Source organism: Oncorhynchus masou, chromosome 30 (assembly GCF_036934945.1).
Source record: "Oncorhynchus masou masou isolate Uvic2021 chromosome 30, UVic_Omas_1.1, whole genome shotgun sequence".
NCBI lineage: Eukaryota > Metazoa > Chordata > Actinopteri > Salmoniformes > Salmonidae > Oncorhynchus > Oncorhynchus masou.
The window spans coordinates 35398198-35421943 of record NC_088241.1 but is presented as its reverse complement, the minus strand read 5'-3'; the positions used below and the strand labels follow the sequence as shown (position 1 = coordinate 35421943).

The window sequence follows — 23746 nt, the reverse complement described above, 5'->3', positions numbered from 1 at the left end:
TGTGTGGTTCCATGGTGTTTGTACTTGCGTACTATTGTTTGTACAGATGAACGTGGCACCTTCAGACGTTTGGAAAATGTCCCCAATGATGAATCAGACTTGTGGTGGTCTACAATTTTCTTCTGAGGTCTTGGCTGATCCCATGATGTCAATCAAAGAGACACTGAGTTTGAAGGTAGGCCTTGAAATAGATCCACAGGTACACCTCCAATTGACTCACATGATGTCAATTAGCCTATCTGAAGCTTCTAAAGCCATGACATCATTTTCTGTAATTTTCCAATCTGTTTAAAGGCACAATCAACTTAGTGTATGTAAACGTCTGACCCACTGGAATTGTGATACAGTGAATTACAAGTGAAATAATCTGTCTGTAAACAATTGTTGAAAAAATGACTTTAGATGTAGATGTCCTAACCAACTTGCCAAAACCATAGTTTGTTAACAAGAAATTTGTGGAGTGGTTGAAAAACAAGTTTTAATGACTCCAACCTAAGTGTATGTAAACTTCCGACTTCAACTGTAGGCTGTGACTTACTTAGAAATAAATACAAATTAACCTGCTGCGTCGCGCAATCCCGGATCCGGGATTCTATTTATAGCCTCAAGCTCATTAGCATAACGCAACGTTAACTATTCATGAAAATCGAAAATGAAATGAAATAAATATATTTGCTCTCAAGCTTAGACTTTACTTAACAACACTGTCATCTCAGATTTTCAAAATATGCTTTTCAACCATAGCTAAACAAGCATTTGTGTAAGAGTATTGATTGCTAACATAGCTATAAGACAAGAATTCAGCCAGCAACATTTTCACAAAAACAAGAAAATAATTCAAATAAAATCATTTACCTTTGAAGAACTTCAGATGTTTTCAATGAGGAGACTCTCAGTTAGATAGCAAATGTTCAGTTTTTCAAAAAAATATTATTTGTGTAGGACAAATCGCTCCGTTTTGTTCACGTTTGGCTATGAAAAAAACCTGTATACAGTTATAGCCTCAAGCTCATTAGCATAATGTAAAGTTAATGATTTCTGATTTCTGAAAATCGCAAATAAAATGAAAATAATGCGCCTGCTCTAAAGCTTAGCCTTTTCTTAACAACACTGTCATCTCAGATTTTCTAAATATGCTTTTGAACCATCGCTATTCACTAATTTGTGTAAGAGTATGCTAAGCTAGCTTAGCATTTTGAGTAGCATTTAGCACTCAACATTTTCACAAAAACCAGATAACCAAATAAATAAAATCATTTACCTTTGTTACCTTTGAAGAGCTTCGGATGTTTTCAATGAGGAGACTCTCAGTTACATAGCAAATGTTCAGTTTTTCCTGAAAGCATCTTTGTGTAGGAGAAATCGCTCCGTTTTGTACATCACATTTGGCTACCGAAACGAACCGAAAATTCAGTCACCAGCAACGTCAAACTTTTTCCGAATTAACTCCATAATATCGACCGAAACATGGCAAACGTTGTTTGGAATCAATCCTCAAGGTGTTTTTTCACATATCTCTTCATTGATATATCGTTCGTGGAAGCCTGCTTTCTTCTCTGAATTCCATGGAAAAATACTTGCAGCTGAGGTTTGCGCACCAATTTCGGCGCAGGACACCGGGCGGACACCTGGTAAATGTGGTCTCTTATGGTCAATCTTCCAATGATATGCCTACAAATACGTCACAATGCTGCAGACACCTTGGGGAAACGACAGAAAGGGCAGACTCATTCCTCTCGCATTCACAGCCATATAAGGAGACAATGGAAAACGGAAAACGGATCCTCAAAAATCCTGCTCATTTCCTGGATGCCGTTTCATCTTGGTTTTGCCTGTAGCTCACGTTCTAGGGCACGCACAGAAAATATCTTTGCAGTTCTGGAAACGTCAGAGTGTTTTCTTTCCAAAGCTACCAATTATATGCATAGTCGAGCATCTTTTTGTGACAAAATATTGCGCTTAAAACGGGCACGTCTTTTTATCCAAAAATGATATAGCGCCCCTAGAGTTTCAAGTGGTTAAACAAGAAATGCCTTATTAGGCTTCAACTACAGTGTCGTTGAATACATTTTTTGAAACATGAGTTTGGCCAGAGTCTGTGGTTTCAGGCTCATGCGATGGTGCCTGGAGAGCAGGCCAGCAGCGGAGAATTCCCTCTCAGTGCTTGAAGAGCCACTGGGGATGCAAAACACCCTTCGGACCAACAGCTGGTTGAGAGAATGCCAAGAGTGTGCAAAGCTGTCATCAAGGCAAAGTGTGGCTACTTTAATAAAGAATCTCAAATATAAGATATATTTTGATTTAACACTTTTTTGCTTAATACGTGATTCCATGTGTGTTCTTTCATAGTTTTGATGTCTTCTCTATTATTCTACAATGTAGAAAATGGTAAAAATAAAGATAAAACCCTGGAATGAGTAGATGTGTCCAAACTTTTAACTGGTACTGTACGTTTCAAAATTTGTCAGAAAGTCGTTTTCAGTGCAAGTTAAAGCGTACTGTTAGCAGCTAGCTTACGTTAGCTGGCTGGCTTGCTAGCTAATGTAATGTATATGATTTGTGTAGTAATGTTATTAGTATCTCATAAATGCATTTTCGTTGTTTGATATAGCCTAATGTTAGCTATCTTCCTGACATTGAACCTAGTTGGTTGTCTTCAGCTACCTGCAGACTCATACTACAGCATTGCATGCATGGTGACCAGTTATGACAATCCCTCTTTGTTGGGATTATGGTTCATTGTTTAGCTAGCTTGTCTAAACAAAAGACTCCAATTTGCAAGATGATTACATGACCCATCAAGTTAGCCAGGTGTGTCTGGCAATGATTACAGCCATCTATTGTATTTCATGAACATGTGAACTACACTACCTTACTCACTCTGTTTAGCACATGGCCTCACATGTGAATCCTTAAAGAGATGTGTGGGGCTAAAGCTTAAGAGGGTGTGAACAATTCTGAATGGGTGTAGACAAAGAAGAGCTCTCCAGTAGGTGTACCAAAACATTCAAGGGCCATTTCTCAAAACTGGGGTTACAAGTTTATCAACTTTCAAGGCAGAATTACTTTCCCATGTTTCCTCAACTGCAGTGTATAATATACCATCTTTACTTTTATCCAATGTAAAAAACAAAATATTTCAAATGTTGCTACATAAGAATAAAAAGAGGTGGTTGGTCACATCGTCAACAGTACACGCCCAATACTGACTACATCAATTACCTCAGGCAAATAAAGCCACTAGTTACTAGGAATAACAACCAAGGTTTTCACAACCAAGGTTTCTCACACAGACCAGACAATTTATTATGAAACCTCTCTGCACTGTGCCCACTCCACCACAAACTATAGCACACGATCTAGAGGAGTGTTGGATTGTTTGTTTTAGACTGTACAAAGGTTATGTGCCAAATGAAACACTATTCCCAAATGAAACCCTATTTCCTATATAGTGCACTATGTTGGACCAAAGCACTAAAGTAGTGCACTATATAGGGAGTAGGGTGCCAACTGGAACGAAGGGTCTATCCAGAGAACACAATTAACTCTCAGACACACCGCGGGGCATTCCAGCGGATTCAACACAGGCCTCACTGAGAGTCTTCAGTTACCTGGGCGGAGCTGCCTGCCAGTCGCTACCAGCTACCAGCTACCAGTCACACACGCACACACATACGCACATATGCACGCGCGCACGCGCGCACACACACACAAACACACGCTCACATTAACTTTATATGGACTCACACTGGACTTTACCCACACACTCAAACATACTTACACTGACACCCCAACACACACAGACACTTTTTTTGCACTAACTCTCCTGCACTGACTCTATGCACCCACACTGGACTCTACCGACACACCAGAGTTTCCGTTAGCCAGTAAATGCCGGCTTTTGAACAAAAACAAAAAATCAAATGTCGATAAATACAATTGTTGCCGGCCAAATTCCCAGGGAGGAAGCACTTATTCATTGGAGGAAAACCAGTCTATGTGTTCCAACTTAATAGGCAAATATACTTCATATGCCTATAAATCCTCAAGCTGCTTGGAAATTTGTGGAGGGGGTGTGTGTTTCTATTTTTACTCACGCAAATGACGTGAGGTCCTGAAAAGGGACTTCAGCTAAGTGTACCCCGACTGGACAAAATTGCTCGAAGATTGTGTTAATTATCGCCGTTTCCATTGTGGCCGCCGAGAGGGAAGTCTTTCTCCAAAACAGAGTAACGGCCTCAAGATCGTGCCTTCTTGCGGACCAAGTAACACAGCTGATGTGCATCGCAAGCTGCTCCAAAGACTTGGACAGTTTTGACTAAGAAACAGCAGCGGTTCACTTTGAGCAGGCGAAAGTCCGCCGCAAACGCACGTGAATTAGAAGCAAGTTATTGTGTTTTTCAGGCCCAGTCCTTGCAGTTCTGCTGCCGCCCTAGGCAAGATGAACAAATGCAGCCCCTGTGTCATGTATAGTATAAAGAATAGGAATGGATTGATAGACTAGAGCAGAGTAATGATGTGTTTCATGCACAATTGGTGCATTTCAGTTGAGCTTATTTAGTAGCATTTGGAAAAGAAACATCGCGGTCAACTATTCACAACAGAGAGTTACAGTGTTGCAACCACGAGGCAGCCAACTGCCTATAGTAAGAAACAGAGAGGTTAAACAATAAGCCACGCATATCACACATGACACGAGTCACAGCCCCATGATAGTTCAAATGACAATAAACATAATATGTATTAATTAACATCATCCTGTAGAACTGTAAAAAGAGTGAGATATCATTTGAACTTTGAAAACAAGTGCTTTCACAAATGTATGGCGAGCGACTCGTTTCACAGGAGTTTTGTAGAAATAAGCTTTCTTTCAATGAACAAGCCTTAACGAATTTCGTTTATTTAAATATCACATTTGATTGTACAAGATCAGTTTTATAATTTATTAATTTTGTGACCGCCAAGACAGAGTGTCCTCTTTCCACTAATGTGGTGCTGAATCGCAGCGTGAATGGGGAGTGGGGCAGCCGTCTGGGTCATTTAAATTTGTATTTTTATTTAACCTTAATTTAACTAGGCAAGCCATGGCTAGAATGGGTCCAACTTTTGTCAAATGATCGTCAAAAGTTAATTTTGTGTAGCATTTTAGCTAGCCCTAACCCTTTTCCTAACCTTAACCTAATTCTCCTAACCTGCTCCGTAATTATCCAAACCTGCTGCGTATATTATCCTAACCTGTTACTAAAAGTAAAATCTGATGTTAATGTGACAAAAGCTGCATCCCTTCTAGCAATGACCGGCCTGCCCTGGTGTTTTTGAAGTTGTCTTTTATTACTGTGTTTGTGACTGGTTCTTCAAGGCTAAATGTTTTTTTTTAAATGTATAAATATATATTCATTTATGATTTATAGCAGGGATGAAGACGCAAAGGGCAATGTTTTTCAATAAAACACACATTTCTATTCTGTTAAGGTGAATTACAATAATCTAAATGTGATTTTGAGCACCCTGGGTGAACGCCCTAATATGTTTTACACCCAATGCATATGAAGGTCCGGTAAATTTGGCAAATGTCTGGTAAATGAAAATCTTGTCAGTCACGTTGTCTGGCGCCAAATGTTAATAACGGAAACCCCTGCCACACACACACACACACACACACACACACACACACACACACACACACACACACACACACACACACACACACACACACACACACACACACACACACACACACACACACACACACACACACACACACACACACACACACACACACACACAGCTACTGATTATCATCAATCCTGTTGCCTAGTCACTTTACCCCTACCTATATGTACATAGCTACCTCAATGACCTCGTACCCCTGCACATCGACTCGGTACTGGTACTCCCTGTATATAGCCATGTTGTTTTTTACTCTTTCACTGTGTATTTATTGCTTGTGTCATTATTTATATATTTTTTATATTTAACTCTGCATTGTTGTTAAAGGATCCGTAAGTAAGCATTTCACTGTTAGTCTACACATGTTGTTTACGAGGCATGTGACAAATACAACTTGATTTGAGCTATCGTTACAGTACAAAGCCTGAAAACAAGGCTCTATGGCTGGGAATTGCCAGGGACCTCACAATATAATATTGTCAGGATACAATATATATTGCGATTATCACAATTCTATAAAGTATGTATTGCAATTCAATACTGTGATTGTGCTGTGATTTCATGTTCCAAACATATTGCTCACCATATGTCTGCTGCAGTGGGACACGAGAGAGCCATGAGAAAATTAGTTTTGATCAATTATGGAAATAAAAGTTAATTAAAAAAATTGCCTCCTTATTTAAAAATAAGATGGAAAACAAGCTTTGAAGGAAAAATACTGGAGATTTGGTGCAGGTACAAAATATAATAATGCGATATGGTCAAAACGATACGATATATCATCATAATAATATCCCGATATGTAACTGTAAAGGTTTATCCCCCCATCGCTATCTGTGTCTGAGTTGGCCTCCAGGAAACCTCACAGGAAGACAGTAGGCAGCCAGTAAGGAGAGGGGTGAGCTTGAGAGCAGTCAGCCTTTACCAGAAACTCCTGTTGTTGATTCCCATCTTAACTGAAAAGCACTCATTTTCATTTTCTTTTGCAATAAGTATTTTTACAGTGTGCCCTAATGAATATGACCCAGGTAGATAATCACAGTCAGCATGTTTAACAAAGACTTCCAGGGAACATAACAAGGGCAGAAAAACTGCCCCACTTCTCAGTTTCAAGTTCCACCAGTCAGTAAACTCCCAGAGTTGATGGTGGAGTGAGAATCCAAGGGAAACACATTCTATGCATTGTGGAGGGAGGAAGGGATGAGCTCGCTGCAGACACAGACAGTGCATCCCAAATGGCACCCTATTCCCTATTTAGTGCTCTTCTTCTGACCAGAGCCCTATTGACCCTGGACAAAAGTAATGCACTACATATGGGATAGGGTGCTATTTGGGATGCAGATATACAGGCAGGGCCCAAACAGCTGGGAGACATCAGGACATATCAGGAGTGCCAGGCAGTGAGCCTCCAACCTCTGCTCAAACAAACACTGGTGGCTGATGGGAAGAGTCCTTGAACAAAGGTCCTGCCTTTCCAGTCAGCTCCTCAGAGTTCCTAAACATCTGCTGATCTGCTGGCCAACACCAAAAGAGACACCACTAAATAGATCACCAGTGCAACTATCACTGCTTTAGAATAGGGACAGGAGTTTTTCCTGACCCTGTGACTAGGCACATTCCAGCCCTAACATGTGAAAATAGTGTTGGGAGACATCAAAACATGTGACGTGGCTGTTGAGCTGAAATTTCACATGTGAAACCATATTTTCACATGTAATAAATTGAGAGTTCATATGTTAAAACCACCTTTTCACATGTGAGGAGAATAACATGTTTTCACCTCACATTTAAACATTATATTTACAGTTTCACGTCATGGAAGAAAACTTTGCAACTTTACATTAGAAAAACATTAACATGTGAAAATCACATCTGCAGTTTCATAGGTAAGACAACTCCACATGTATAAATCTCACTTTCAAATGTGGAATTGCAAGTTGAAATTTGAAAAACATTGACATGTGAAAATCGCATTTACAGTTTAATAAGAAATAGTGATGTACTCCTCACTACTAAAAAAAGGTGGTTTTAACATGTTGCAGTAGCAATTTTTCCACATGTGGAATCGCTAATTCTGTAATGTCATTCTATAAAAATGTTACTTAGTCTACTTGAATATAATAGCTAAAATGCTAAATCAGAGTCACACAGAGTGTTTCTTGGTAATCTTAAACAAATCTACCTTGAAACAAAGGTATCCACCTCACACACATGGTTATGGACTTTAAAAAAGAAGACACCTGTACCATGTCAGATATAGAGTTGAAATGTATTACATTTTGAGTTTTCATCCCAATATTACACTTTATATACAACACAGAAGACTGAAATATAACAAAGACTGGATTTTCAGCGCTTCCAAAAAAATATGTTTGTTAATTATGAAATTATGAAAATATGAATAATATTGCACCTATGAGACCACTAGAGGGGGATTTGGTCATTTGACTGCAGGAAAAGGCTACAAATAATGTCTTCTTCGTACATTGGTCCATGACTGTTGGAAGAAGCCCAGTGAAGAGAACAGAGAAGCTAGTGCTTTGTGTCTCCTTATTTTTCAGTTTTTTCCATTTTTCCGGTTGGTACACATGGTTACATTTTCAAAATGTAGAGATAACATGTTAACTAAACTCTGATGAGTTTTCTGGTCATTTAGATACTAAACAAAAATATAAATACAACATGCAACAATTTCAAAGGTATTACTGAGTTACAGTTAAATATAAGGAAATCAGTCAATTTAAATAAATTCATTAGGCCTTGATCTATGGATTTCACATAACTGGGCAGCAGCCATGGGTGGGTCTTGGAGGGCATAGGCCCACCCACTGAAGAGCCAGGACCAGCCAATCAGAATTAGTTTTTCCCCACAAAAGGTGCGAATGGACAATTTTATGAAATATAGGACCAAAACTCTACATGTTGCGTTTATATTTTTGTGTGTAATTGAATTGTCTAGACCAAGTGAAAGAGTGAGATTTTCCCATTTACATGAGTGTAGCCAAGCTAAGTAGCTAGCTAGCTCACGTTTGTATGCGAGTCAATCAAATCAAATCACATTGTATTTGTCACATGCCTTGTAAACAACAGGTGTAGACTAACAGAGAAATGTGTATTTATGGGCCCTTCCCCAAAATGCAGAGCATTTTGAGAATAGAAGAAAAATTGAAAAATAATAACATGAGGAATAAATTGAAAAATGATAACACGAGAAATAAATACACAATGAGTAACGATAACTTGGCAATATACATGGCTTACCAGTACCGAGTCGATGTGCAGGGCTACCAGATAGTTGAGGTAGATATGTACATTTAGGTAAGGATAAAGTGACTAGGTAACGGTATCGATAATAAACAGTAAGCAGCGTATGTGATGAGTCAAACGAGACTAGTGCAAAAAGGGTCAATGCAGATATTCCGGTTAACTACTTAACTAACTATTTAGCAGTCTTATAACTTGAGGGTAGAAGCTGTTCGGGGTCCTGTTGGTTCCGGACTTGGTGCATCAGTACCGCCTGCCGTGTGGTAGCAGAGAAAACAGTCTATGACTTGGGTGGCTGGAGTCTGACAATATTTGGGCCTTCCTCTGACACCGCCTGGTATAGAGGTCCTGGAAGACAGGGAGCTCGGTCCCAGTGATGTACTAGACTGTACGCACTACCCTCTGTAGTGCCTTGCAGTCGGAGGCCAAACAGTTGCCATAACAAGCAGTGACGCAGCCAGTCAAGATGCTCTCAATGCTGCAGCTGTATAACTTTTTGAGGATCTGAGGACCCATGACGAATATTTTCAGCCTCCTGAGGGGGAAGAGGTGTTGTCGTGGACCTGACAGCTTATCATGAGGTATTCTAACTCAGGCGAGCAGGACCTTGAGACTTCCTTAATATTAGAGATTGTGTACTAGTTGTTAACAAAGAGACACACACGCCCTAAGAGTAGGGTCACAGTCTTTTGGTTACTAGCCCAACATTCTAACAGCTAGGTTACCTTATGCCCGTTATAAATGTTTTGTCTTTTAAATGGTTATATATTTACAAAAGTGTACTCATATTTAGTGTTTTTACATATGAACCACACTAGCTATGTGTATTTTATAAGGTTACTTTTTATTAAATGTTTATTCAATGGTTGCATGCTAATTGCTAACTGCTAGCTAGCATAGGGACAGTCAATAGCTAGCCTCCCATTTCACCCTAGCTAGCTGTTGTTGTTTTTTAGGCCTAAAATACATTTTTATTTATTTGAAAATGTGTGAATGTGTTTGATTTTGGAAAAAATCAAAAATATGATTTTAAATTAGGGGTGTCAGTGTTAGTCAGTTAACGTGAGTTAACTTTTTGTCATTTTTGTGCACTTATCTTTACAGCTAAATTGTGATGTGTTCATATATGAAAAATGTTCATTTGAAAAATCCATGTAAAACTTCCCAATTGTGTCCGAAAACCACACCTGACTATATATATATATATATATATATTTTTCTTCCCACATGACATTTTTCACATGTGATTTGTTCATACATGTGTGTTCATACATGAATATGAAAACCACATTCCTCTTACTTTCCCACGCACATACACATTCTGCGACACTTCCTCAGTTTCTCCCCCCGAGGCAGCCCGCCAATAAATCAGAGCTAATTTATTTCTTCAGCATTTAGTATTCCATAAAATCAATTCAACACAATTTAGACGAGGAACACCCACCCATCTCTGTGAATGGAGAATCTGACGACAACACAATTAACAACCATACAGTAAACACCCATATGACAAATGCCACCTCAAAGCTAACGGAGCATGGGAATCGTCCTTATTATCCTTATTAGAAAGGTCAATATTTATCCATTTCCGGATAAAGGTCGTAGTTCACATAACCATGAATTTGATTTCAACTTCAAAGTCATGATCTGTCCTCCCCATTTCTGACCCCAAAATATACTTGTGGTAGTGTGAAGTATTTTATTTTAACCCGAGACACTTAATTGACTGTGGTTTCTGCAGGGCATGGCTGCTGGTTGTAAGGATGAGTTTGCTTGGGAGAGGGAGAGACATTTGGACAGCGACACAGCCTCTTTGCAGGCACAGAAACAAAGACTGTGTTGTTGCACTCAAGTGAGGGAGTCCCATAATTCTACTTAGACCTGCAGACGGTTTAAAACATCTTTACCAGCCACAAATATCAATGAGTACATTGCAGCATCAACAGTAGAACAATTGTAAGTAAGAAGCTGGCAAGCGGCATGTCATGCCATGATCAGGATGGGGTTGGCATTGGATAAGGAGAGAGGTTCCTGTTGAACTTTATAGAAAATGTTCTCAGGGCTAGAGAAAAAAAAGAGGAAAACGAAATATGAGAGAACGACAACACCAAACACACACCTAGAGAAACACTCTCCCTTACATACAAACACACACATGCTACATAGGCATTTAGCAGCATATTGGTAGCGCCAGTGAGTGACACAGTCTGGTCTGGTACAAAGGAAAGCCGCTGCTCCTGCTGGGCTGGGGACATGAGGCCTGCTGATATGCCGGGGTAAGAGGGTCCTCCCCTGGCTCTTTGTCTTCTGTTCAGCATGCCTGGACACATTGAAAGACCTGTGGCCCTCCTTCATGACACACCCAGAGGGGGTTCTTCAACTCTCCACACTCACTGGCGACTGTGAACACTCAACACACACACACCAAATCCAGAGAGAGAGAGAGAGAGAAAAGAGAGAGAGAGAAACACACACACAAACACACACATAACAAACAAACATTGCAGAGTCCCATCTGTGTTTCACCCCATTACCTTGTTGAGGCAGAGCACTAAAGGCTGTAACCCAACGGGGACCACTGATTCAGAGTAGACCACACAACACATAAGTGACTGATGTATCCAGTGCATTTGGAAAGTATTCAGACCCCTTGACTTTTTGTTACGTTACAGCCTTATTTTAAAATTGTTTACATGTATTTCTTGTCCTCATCCATCTCCACACAATATCCCATAATGACAAAGCAAAAACAGGTTTTTGGATTTTTTTTTCTCCAAATGTACAAAAAAAAAAACACATTTACATAAGTATTCAGACCCTTTACTCAGTACTGTTGAAGCACCTTTGGCAGCAATTACAGCATCGATGTCTTCTTGGGTATGACGCTACAAGCTTGGCACACCGGAATTTCTCAAATTCTTCTCTGCAGATCCTTTCAAGCTCTGTCAGGTTGAGTGGGGAGCATCGCTGCACAGCTTTTTTTCAGGTTCAAGTCTGGGTTCTGGCTCGGCCACTGAAGGACATTCAAAGACTTGTCCCGAAGCCACTCCTGTGTTGTCTTGGCTGTGTGCTTAGGATCGTTGTCCGGTTGGAAGGTGAACCTTCGCCCCCAGTCTGAGGTCGTGAGCGCTCTGGAGCAATCTTGGTTACATCAGACCGAAGAATATTGTTCCTCATGGTCTTAGACTCCTTTAGGTGCCTTTTGGCAAACTCCAAGTGGGCTGTTGTGTGACTTTTACTGAAGAGTGGCTTCCATCTGGCCACTCTACCAAAAGAGCCACATTGGTGGAGTGCTGTAGAGATTGTTGTCCTTCTGGAAGGTTCTCCCATCACCACAGAGGAATTCAAGCTCTGTCAGAGTGACCATCGTGTTCTTGGTCACATCCCTGACCAAGGCCCTTCTCCCCCGATTGCTCAGTTTGGCCAGGCAGCCAGTTCTAGGAAGAGTCTTGGTGGTCCCAATCTTCTTCCATTTAAGAATGATGTAGGCCACTGTGTTCTTGGGGACCTTCAAAGCTGCAGACAATTTTTGGTACCCTTCCACAGATCTGTGCCTCGACACAATCCTATCTCATGGCTTGGTTTTTGCTCTGACATACACTGTCAAATGTGGGACCTTATATAGACAGATGTGTGCCTTTCCAAATCATGTCCAGTTAATTGAATTAACCACAGGTTGACTCCAATCAAGTTGTAGAAACAATTCATTTCACACCCTGACCATAGAGAGCCTTTTATTCTCTATTTTGGTTAGGCGGGGTGTGACTAGGGTGGGTGATCTAGTGTGTTTATATCTATGTTGGCCTGGCATGGTTCCCAATCAGAGGCAGCTGTTTATCGTTGTCTCTGATCAGGGATCATATTTAGGCAGCCATTTCCCCACTGTGTTTTGTGGGTTCTAATTTTGAGTTAGTGCATGTAGCACCTCGTATGTTACGTTTCGTTGTTTGTTTCTGTCACATTCTGACCTTTATTTCCTTTGTTTTGTCATTATTTAGTATGGTCAGGGCGTGAGTTGGGGTGGGCAGTCTATGTTTGTTTTTCTATGATTTGGGTATTTCTATGTTTCGGCCTAGTATGATTCTCAATCAGAGGCAGGTGTCATTAGTTAGCATTAGCATTTCTTGTTTTGTTACTTTATTCATGTATAGTGTCTTTATAAATTAAACATGAATAACCACCGCGCTGCGTTTTGGTCCGCCTCTCCTTCACCTCAAGAAAACTGTTACAGTTTACTTTTTGGTTTTGTAAGTTTCACAAGAAAATATAGATGTGGAACTTGGTCCGTCTCTCCACACAGCCGTGACATCTCAAGGATGATCAATGAAAACAGGATGAACCTGAGCTCAATTTCGGGTCTCATAGCAAAGTGTCGGAATACTTATGTAAATAAGGTATTTCTGTTTTTTTGTTTTTAATAAATGTGCAGATATTTCTAAAAACCTGTTTTCGCTTTGTCATTATGTCTGTAGATTGATGAGAACAAAAAAATAATGTAATCATTTTTAGAATAAGGCTGTAACGTAACAAAATGTGGAAAATGTCAAGGGGTCTGAATACTTTCCAAATGCACTGTATACAGACAGCCAGTTCCACTGAGGGAGCGAGCAGCTCTCTCTGTTCTTGCAAAACCCAGCAGTCTGCTGTGCTGACTCTTAGGTTGGGTAACTCAGTGAAACTCGTGACACTTGCTGAAGTGTATAATGTTTTCGGGCTTTACTCTCTAATCCCTCTGTGACTGGCTGCTCCCTCCTCTCTTCCTGAACCTTTCAGCTGATATCAAAGTTACAATGTGTCACTGCCGGAGGAAAACATTTTTTTTTTTTTTTAACTCCCTTGTATGCAGTCTGAAAACGTAATGACTGTAGGACCACGAACATGTATTCAAAATATCCCTGAAGTGTCATTGTTGTATGTTCAATATATGGCACGGTACATTTTTGGAGATACAAGAATTTCTTGCAATAGCGATGACTGACTGGTGTGTTCAGGTGCTGTTTCTATCCGAACTGACATTTCCAGCAACTATTCGAGAGGTCAGTTTCTTCCCTTGGTTGTGTTGATAGCTGAGAACGACAACATGCAACCTTACATTATTTAGTGTGAACCTGGCTTACACAGACCAGACTATAAAGGTACAACATATAGCCCATACTATTACCATGTGGTCTTGCATACTACCATCCCTAACTCACTCCACACTATCACCCCTCTACACTAGCACTCTTGCCAGCCCATGACAAAAAGCAGAAGATGAGGGGCGAAGTAAGGGATTGCACTCTCCCCAAATTTCCTCCCCTCCTTAATCATCACACACTCACCCCTGCCCTGCAGCCGGAAGGAAGCTTGGTGGAAATCTCTCCATCTCAGAAACACACTTACCTTTCTTGTTAAAACTATCCAGCTCAGGCAAAGGAAGCATTGTACAGCTGCTTGGACAGCCAGACAACAGATCAGGCTCTACCTGTGAATTAATCTCTGCTTCAGATGCTGGTTTGAGATCAGTTGTCATAGACTATGATAAGCCTATCCTGCCGGGCTGTTTATTAAAGGGTTTATGATGCATGGTAAATTGAATTCTCGATATTCAGTTCTCTTCAAAGAGCACTCAGTTAAGCCCATTCAGATGCATGTTATTCAATAAAAGTTACGTACAGCCAACACCATTCCACCAATTCCTGCTTTCTCAGACTTTTATAGGGGCCCTAATAAAGTACTTATATTTAAGGCCCAACGCAGTCAAAAATGTGATTTTCCTGTGTATTTATGTATATTTCCACACTATGAAGTTGAAAAAATACTGTGAAATTGTGAAAATTGTGATGATGTTCTTTGAGTGCAAAAGAAATTCTGCCTGTTTTGGTTGAATGGAGCTTTGGCCTTTCCATTGTGGAATCAGTTAATAGACCAATAAGAAAGAGAGTTTACAAACCTCTCTGACAATAACAGCTAGTTTTCAGTTTTCCACTCCCAACTTAGACCACACCCAGACAGTCTTAGCAAAATTATTACCTGAGAAAATGTTCTTTGCCAAGAAGCTATTTTTGTTTATTTTTGACAATTTTAATTGGCAAACCATCTCAGTAAGGTACTTAATTGTTACCCAGAAATGATTTGATTTGGAGAGAAAACGGCTGCATTGGACATTTAATCTAATACACACAATACAAAAGCACAAAAATACCCCACTGAGTGATTACTACAATTCTAAGAAAAGGCTAAGAAAATCGAAAAGCCCCAATGAGTGTGCGAGACAAAGGGCAAAGATGGACATGAAAGAGCTTGAAAATGGCATGAAAGACAATGTCTGTACATAAAGAGCAGCTTAACTGCACCAGGGTTTCATTAACTATAGGCCTCTTTGCTTTGTCTCCGTGCCTATTGAGCCCCTCTCACCCCTCTCTTTCTGGCTCTACCCTATATCCTCTACCACATGCACCCTACCCTCTACCCCCCCCCCCCCGCCTGTATAAGGGTCCTTCACAGAGCAAAGGGGTGGACCTGAAATTTCAGGGTCTGAGGCATGACTAACGCAAGAGCCTGGTGTTGCCGTGTTGCGGTATGGGACCGTACCATCCCGGTCCTGTGCAGTATAGAAGACTTGTCACCACATATAGAGCAAGACAATGACCAACACCAACCACCACCCCCTCCCCGGCTCATACCGCCCCACCCCTGTCATCCTCCGTCCATTCAAGGAAGCTTCTTTCAGGAGGTAATTCAGAGAGCCACTAAAGAGACTTTGATTCTGACCAGTTAGAATGTGCAGTGTCACAGAGAGAGAGAGAGAATGGAATTCCTTACCAGAAGGCTTATAAACTTCCTGCACTTCTCCTCTTTCGGACTCAACACCGTCTCCTCTTTCAGAACAGACACACAGAGCTCTTTTGTGCACCATTTTGCCAGTAAGACTTGTGTCACACAGCCCGACACTTCACCAGACAAGTCAGATAGGCTGTGTTAGCCTCGAAGGTCAAGCCTTTTGAAGTGTGGCGCTGCTAAGAAACCACTGTGTTAACTCTATGTCTATGTACGTACATGCGTGGCTTGTATTTGTGTGTGTCTGTGTGTGTGAGAGGGAAGGCAGCCTGTGGCATTAGGATGGATGAGAAGCAGGGTCCCCAGAGCTAGGGCCGTGGATAACTGCCTGGTTAAGTCACTAGCTACCTGAGAATCCATTCAACTCTGCACAGCACAGTGTAGAAAAGCACAGCACCGTGCCTGAATCCCATACAACAGAGCTCTCCACTAACACATGGCATTCCGTACACAACCACAATCTTAGCACATTTAAATGCTCGCATTGAGGGCTGTTAAATCAGACCGCATCGTTAGTGAGCAGATCAAGACTGACTGCAACAGCACACACTAAGTGGCCAATACAGTATCTCACTCTGAGAGAGAACCAGGGTGAGAGTTAACCCCAAAATCACGATGAAATCATACCTCTATATTCTGTACTCATCAGTGTGTGAGCGTGCCAATGGCCATCACCCAGACGCGTCACATGACGGGAATGTTTGAAAGAAATATGTTTAGCCCATGAGATCTTCTAATGTCGTCCAGATATAAGGCACTGCTCTTCTCATTTATAACTGTGAGAGGAAGTGTGTGTGTGTGTGTGTGTGTGTGTGTGTGTGTGTGTGTGTGTGTGTGTGTGTGTGTGTGTGTGTGTGTGTGTGTGTGTGTGTGTGTGTGTGTGTGTGTGTGTGTGTGTGTGTGTGTGTGTGAACATGTTTAACTATACTTGTGGGGATCAGACGTCTCCACAAGAATAGTAAACAAACAGAAATGTGAACATTTATTTTGTCCCCATGAGGTCATTTTCTATTTCCAGGGGGTTTAGGGTTAAGGTTAGAATTAGTGTTAGGGTTAGAATTAGGTTTAGGGTTAGGAGCTAGGGTTAGGTTTAGGGTTAGGTTTAGGGTTAGGTTTATGGAAAATCTTTGATTTTGAATGGGACTGAATTGTGTGTCCCCATAAGGTTAGTTATCTTATTTTCGGATCGGTGTCCCGTCAACGGGTCGTTTGAGCTAACATAGGCTAATGCGATTAGCATGAGGCTGTAAGTAACAAGAAAATTTCCCAGGATATAGACATATCTGATATTGGCAGAAAGCTTACATTCTTGTTATACAAAACTGTGTGTGGGTGTGTGGCTAGAGCCATCAACATTTGTATTTTTTCCCTGTCATCTGCTGCTGTGGAAGCTGGCCAATGAAAGAACCAGAGAGTGTGAGATAGTCTCCACAGTGAGTTGTACACAACAAGGTCCCAGATACCCAGTGAACTTCAGAGTGAACAGCCTTTGGGTGCACCCACACCAACCCCACAGCTGACGTTCGTTAGGGTGTTTTTGTCCTTTACTTCCTGTTTATTAATAATGTACTATCTAGGAAAGGAGAGAGGCACTACTCACCATAAATATGGTCAGTTAATGCTAAGACAAGGGAAGCGTCTCACTGGACAGCTACTCTAAAAATAATACTCTATATAGAACAGAGGCAGAGAGAGGTGCACCTGGAAAGATCTCCACTAAAGTTGCAAATCTCTACAAGCCTTTTAGACGTTGACAGCTGGATCCCTGTCCATGTGTTTGTAAATAACTGTTGAGGTTGGAGAACTTTGCTTCATTTGAGGAAAAACGGGTGGTGGTTGGAATCAATGAGAATTTGAATTATTTTATTCCATAACCTCTTCAGAAACAGTGTGACACTTCAACCCAGAGCGTACCTCTGAAAGGCCCAGATCATGAGTTTTCAAGATAGAATGTGAGCTCTTGATAATTCTAGCAAGGATCTAAGTTCAGATGATCCATGTACAGCACTGGCTGGCCAAGGAGATTCATTGGCTCCATAAACATATACAAAGTACCTGATATGGTGAATATCACAGTAACGACAACACAATGTCTATGTGAGTGTGTGTGTGTACGTGTATTTGAATCTCAAACAATAACATACTCATAGCAGTTTTTTCTCTCAAACACAGACACCCATTCTGAAGAGCTCACCACTAGAGCCCTTGGTGGACAGTATGGACTCATCCATCTACTAGAGCCCCTGGTGGTCAGCATGGACTCATCCACCGACAAGAGCCACTGGTGGACAGTGTGGGCTCATCATAATACTAGAGCTTTTGGTGGACAGTATGGGCTCATCTAATTACTAGATCCTTTGGTGGACAGTATGGACTCATCCAACTACTAGAGCCAGTGGTGGACAGTATGGACTCATCCAAGGACTATAGCCTTTTCTGGACAGTATAGACTCATCCAACTACTAGAGCACCTAGTGGACAGTATGGACTCATCCAACTACTAGAGCCTTTGGTGGACAGCATGGAGTCATCCAACTACTATAGCCCCGATGGACAGTATGGGCTCTTCCAATTACTGGAGCCTTTGGTGGACAGTATGCACTCATCCAACTACTAGAGCCCCTGATGGACATTATGGACTCATCCAATTACTATAGCCAGTGGTGGACAGTATGAACTCATCCAACTACTAGAGCATTTGGTGGACAGTATGGACTCATCCAATTACCAGAGCCCGTGTGGACAGTATGGACTCATCCAATTACTAGAGCTTTTTGTGGACAGTATGGACTCATCCAAATACTAGTGCTTTGGTGGACAGCATGGACCCATCCAACTACTAGAGCCCTGGTGGACAGTATGGGCTCTTCCAATTACTAGAGCCTTTTGTGGACAGTATGCACTCAACCAACTACTAGAGCCCCTGGTGGACAGTATGGACTCATCCAATTACTAGAGCCTTTGGTGAACAGTATGAACTCATCCAACAACTAGAGCCCTGGTGGCAGTATGGACTCATCCAACTACTAGAGCCTTTGGTGGACAGTAAAGACTCATCCATCTGCTAGAGCACCTAGAGCATCTACTAGAGCATCTACTAGAGTATATATAGGCCACCTTCTACCAAAAGTGTGTTTTTTGATCAGTTTAATAACATTCTTAGGGAATGTGACTTTGGGAAAGAGTTCATCTTAATGGGAGATTTTATGAAGACAAGTTTTGTAGGTAAACCCTCAAACAGATCACTAATACCTTTGACCTTACACAGCTAGTTAGCTAGGGCCAACCAGGATGACTTGTTGCTCTGAAACACAGATTGATTTGGTGTTCAGCAATAAACCAGAGAGAGTGACTAAATCATTCAATATGGTTACTGGGCTATCTGATCATAATCTGACACTTATAGCCAGAAAGCTGTCTAAGAGCAGGTTTAACCTCTCTACTGTTAGAAAGCTGGATCAACTAAGAATATCTAAGAGTGAATTAAGCTATTATGAAAATGCAACTAAGGGAATTAACTGGAATGATCTCTTGTTCTATACAGACGTGGAAGCTGATAATCAAGTTTTTCTATCCACAATCCAGACTACAATAAATGGTTTCCTAAAGAAAATCAAATCCAAACCTGGCAAAAAGAGCACTCTTCCTTGGCTAAATGGAGAAATCTGGAAAATTATGAAATAATGAGATTATGCTTTAAAAATAGCCCTAAAATCCAAATTAGAGCATGACAGACGTAGGTTTACCATGTTGAGAAATAAGGTGATGAAAGAAATTTTTTATTAACATAATTGGTGAAACAAAGGGAAATTCTAAACTGATCTTGGAGAATCTAAAAAAGTTAACTAACTCTTCCAATTACTAGAGCCTTTGGTGGACAGTATGGACTCATCAAACTACTAGAGCCCTGTTGGACAGTATTAACTCAACATCTTCCTTTGGGCCCTGGTCAAAAATAGTGTGTAGGGAATAGGATGTCATTTGGAATGCAGACATCAACTGTAGACACCTTGCAGAAGAGTGTGGATCATCAATGTTCCTCCCTCACTTTAAAGACCTGCACCTCCATTGGGAATACTAATACCTGAGCAAGTTATTTTTTCTAAAATGATGGGTTACTGATTGAAAGTGTTTGGTTGTTGAACTTTGAAGAAGTGGAGACTGCCAGATTGGTACAGGTTGTTCTACACTTTAAAAAAAAGTACTGTAGTTTTTACAGTAACTTACTGGCAGCCAGTTACCTGTAAATTACTGTAATAAAAAAAGTTACAGTCTTAAGACCGGTTCCAGTTCAGATAAAGCAATGTCCTGGTAGACAGCACATGCACTGACAGAGGGACAAACTCAATCAGATGGTTGAAGGGGCGGCACCACTGCCAAAATCATATCTGTGTTCTTTCCTATCATGGAGGTTATCATATTCTTTAAGGAATGTTAATAGTTGGGTCAAAGAATACAGGCTGTTTGATTTATAGGATGCCACAGCTAAGTCAAACGCAAAACATGATCTTTCTCATTTGATTTTCAAAAATCCTACCCTAAGGCCATGTTCATCAAGTCGTTCATGATTCACCAAATCCCAACTAATTTATATAAAACATTGAATGTGATAAAAACGAGGAAAAGAAACACATTCAACACCTCTTACAAAGAGGATATGCCCTTATATTAATAAAAGCATGATAACACGTTGGGACGCAGACTGTGTTATACACATGTTTATAGTAAGGATAATAAATGATCTGACATAGCCTATCATAAAGTCTCCGACATAGGGTCGCTGAAATAAAAATAGCGGAGAACAATAGCCGTGCACACATCCAAAACCAGCAGCCTTCAAATCCCCCTCACAGGCGCGGACGCGCGCAGTACACGCACGCACGCACACACACCACGAACCTCAGCAACCCTCACTCACGAGCGCACAAACCGTTATAAACACAATATCATAGCAATAATGAAAACCATGTAGCATGTAGTTGGTATTTAGTCACCATACAAATTCTTATTTGACAGTTATAAAGGCAGTAAAATATACTGGTAAATACGTCTACAACAAACCTTGTTTCATTATATTACACCATGAAAGTGATTGCAGCATTGCACCTTATTACACCAAACCACACTAAATAATAAATAAATCACTGTAAACGTTTCTCTGTACAAGACATCATGCATAGTGTTTTATTTTGTTATCATTAAATATGGAGAGATCTTCATGATGCAAATATAAGAGGTACTATGGGGTCTTACCGTTTGTCGGGTCCTGTCCGGGCTCGTGAAACGCATTTCCAAGAGACAGAAAAACTAAAACAACTCCAACAACAAGGTCGAATGTCTTCACACCTGCCATATCCGAGATCCACGATTGATTGCACTGCTCCTCTTTAAAGAATGTTTATTTTTTCATACACCAAAAATCGTAGGGATAAGTCGACTACACTCCGTAACTCTTCTCGAGTGTAGTCGGCAAGACAGCCTATCGCAGAGCAAAACCTGTCTGCGCTGTTCGTTGGTTTGCAGACGCGGAATATGATGTGTGGTGTTTTGTTTGTGTGTGTGTGTGTGTGTGTGTGTGCGTGAGTGAATGAGTGAGTAAGTGAGTGAGTGAAGATATGCGTGAATGCGCGCATATGGTCCAAGAAGGTCCCGGGCCACCACAAAAAAAAGCAAAACGGTTCAGAATATTGGGGTCATCCCAGCTCCACACACATAGGTCTCATTCCTACCCGGGAAAGAAGAGGTGCAATGTGAGTTGGGTTCTCAGAGAGGACTCCCTCGTCACCAATCCAACACCACCAAAATAGTACGTAGCTTTTTACAGTCAGTGCAAACCACCAGTCTGCAACAATACAGTGTCAGATGCTGCTGGAATATGTTATCCACCCGTAACTAACTGGATAATAATGGACTTTTCTGTGACACAAGACAAACAAGAACTTATTACACTATGAAACAGTTTTTCAAAGTAAAAAAAAAAAATCAAACATAAAATCTTTGTTGAAAACACCCTATCCTATACAGTGCATTCCTACGGTATTCAGACCCCTTGATGTTTTCTGCATTTCCTTATGTTACTGCCTTGTTCTAAAATGTTTTTTTTTTAATTCACTCATCAATCAACACACAATACCCCATAATGACAAAGCAAAAACAGGTAAAACAATTTTGTGGAAATGTATTGAAAATAAAAAACGTAAATATCAAATATACAGTGCCTTGCGAAAGTATTAGGCCCCCTTGAACTTTGCGACCTTTTGCCACATTTCAGGCTTCAAACATAAAGATATAAAACTGTATTTTTTTGTGAAGAATCAACAACAAGTGGGACACAATCATGAAGTGGAACGACATTTATTGGATATTAACTTTTTTAACAAATCAAAAACTGAAAAATTGGGCGTGCAAAATTATTCAGCCCCCTTAAGGTAATACTTTGTAGCGCCACCTTTTGCTGCGATTACAGCTGTAAGTCGCTTGGGGTATGTCTCTATCAGTTTTGCACATCGAGAGACTGACATTTTTTCCCATTCCTCCTTGCAAAACAGCTCGAGCTCAGTGAGGTTGGATGGAGAGCATTTGTGAACAGCAGTTTTCAGTTCTTTCCACAGATTCTCGATTGGATTCAGGTCTGGACTTTGACTTGGCCATTCTAACACCTGGATATGTTTATTTTTGAACCATTCCATTGTAGATTTTGCTTTATGTTTTGGATCATTGTCTTGTTGGAAGACAAATCTCCGTCCCAGTCTCAGGTCTTTTGCAGACTCCATCAGATTTTCTTCCAGAATGGTCCTGTATTTGGCTCCATCCATCTTCCCATCAATTTTAACCATCTTCCCTGTCCCTGCTGAAGAAAAGCAGGCCCAAACCATGATGCTGCCACCACCATGTTTGACAGTGAGTATGGTGTTGTCAGGGTGATGAGCTGTGTTGCTTTTACGCCAAACATAACGTTTTGCATTGTTGCCAAAAAGTTCAATTTTGGTTTCATCTGACCAGAGCACCTTCTTCCACATGTTTGGTGTGTCTCCCAGGTGGCTTGTGGCAAACTTTAAACAACACTTTTTATGGATATCTTTAAGAAATGGCTTTCTTCTTGCCACTCTTCCATAAAGGCCAGATTTGTGCAATATACGACTGATTGTTGTCCTATGGACAGAGTCTCCCACCTCAGCTGTAGATCTCTGCAGTTCATCCTGAGTGATCATGGGCCTCTTGGCTGCATCTCTGATCAGTCTTCTCCTTGTATGAGCTGAAAGTTTAGAGGGACGGCCAGGTCTTGGTAGATTTGCAGTGGTCTGATACTGCTTCCATTTCAATATTATCGCTTGCACAGTGCTCCTTGGGATGTTTAAAGCTTGGGAAATCTTTTTGTATCCAAATCCGGCTTTAAACTTCTTCACAACAGTATCTCGGACCTGCCTGGTGTGTTCCTTGTTCTTCATGATGCTCTCTGCGCTTTTAACGGACCTCTGAGATTATCACAGTGCAGGTGCATTTATACAGAGACTTGATTACACACAGGTGGATTGTATTTATTGTCATTAGTCATTTAGGTCAACATTGGATCATTCAGAGATCCTCACTGAACTTCTGGAGAGAGTTTGCTGCACTGAAAGTAAAGGGGCTGAATAATTTTGCACGCCCAATTTTTCAGTTTTTGATTTGTTAAAAAAGTTTGAAATATCCAATAAATGTCGTTCCACTTCATGATTGTGTCCCACTTGTTGTTGATTCTTCACAAAAAAATACAGTTTTATATCTTTATGTTTGAAGCCTGAAATGCGGCAAAAGGTCGCAAAGTTCAAGGGGGCCGAATACTTTCGCAAGGCACTGTACATACGTTTTCAGACCCTTTACTCGGTACTTTGTTGAAGAGCCTTTGGCTGCTATTACAGCCATGAGTTTTCTTGGGTATGACGCTAACAGCTTGGCACACCTGTATTTGTCGAGTTTCTCTCATTCTTCTCTGGAAATCCACTCAAGTTCT

General features: G+C 40.8%; 1 protein-coding gene across 1 annotated transcript in view; it reads right to left on the bottom strand.

Moving 5' to 3' along the window:
* LOC135522582 (plexin domain-containing protein 2-like) overlaps positions 1 to 21525 on the bottom strand; it is a 171457-nt gene extending 149932 nt beyond the window's left edge. Inside the window, exon 1 of the mRNA XM_064948983.1 lies at positions 21007 to 21525. Within this exon, the coding sequence (XP_064805055.1) occupies positions 21007 to 21106 (100 nt within the window). The 5' untranslated portion in view covers positions 21107 to 21525. The remainder of the gene's footprint in view (positions 1 to 21006) is intronic.
* Between the last annotated feature and the right edge of the window lie 2221 nt (positions 21526 to 23746).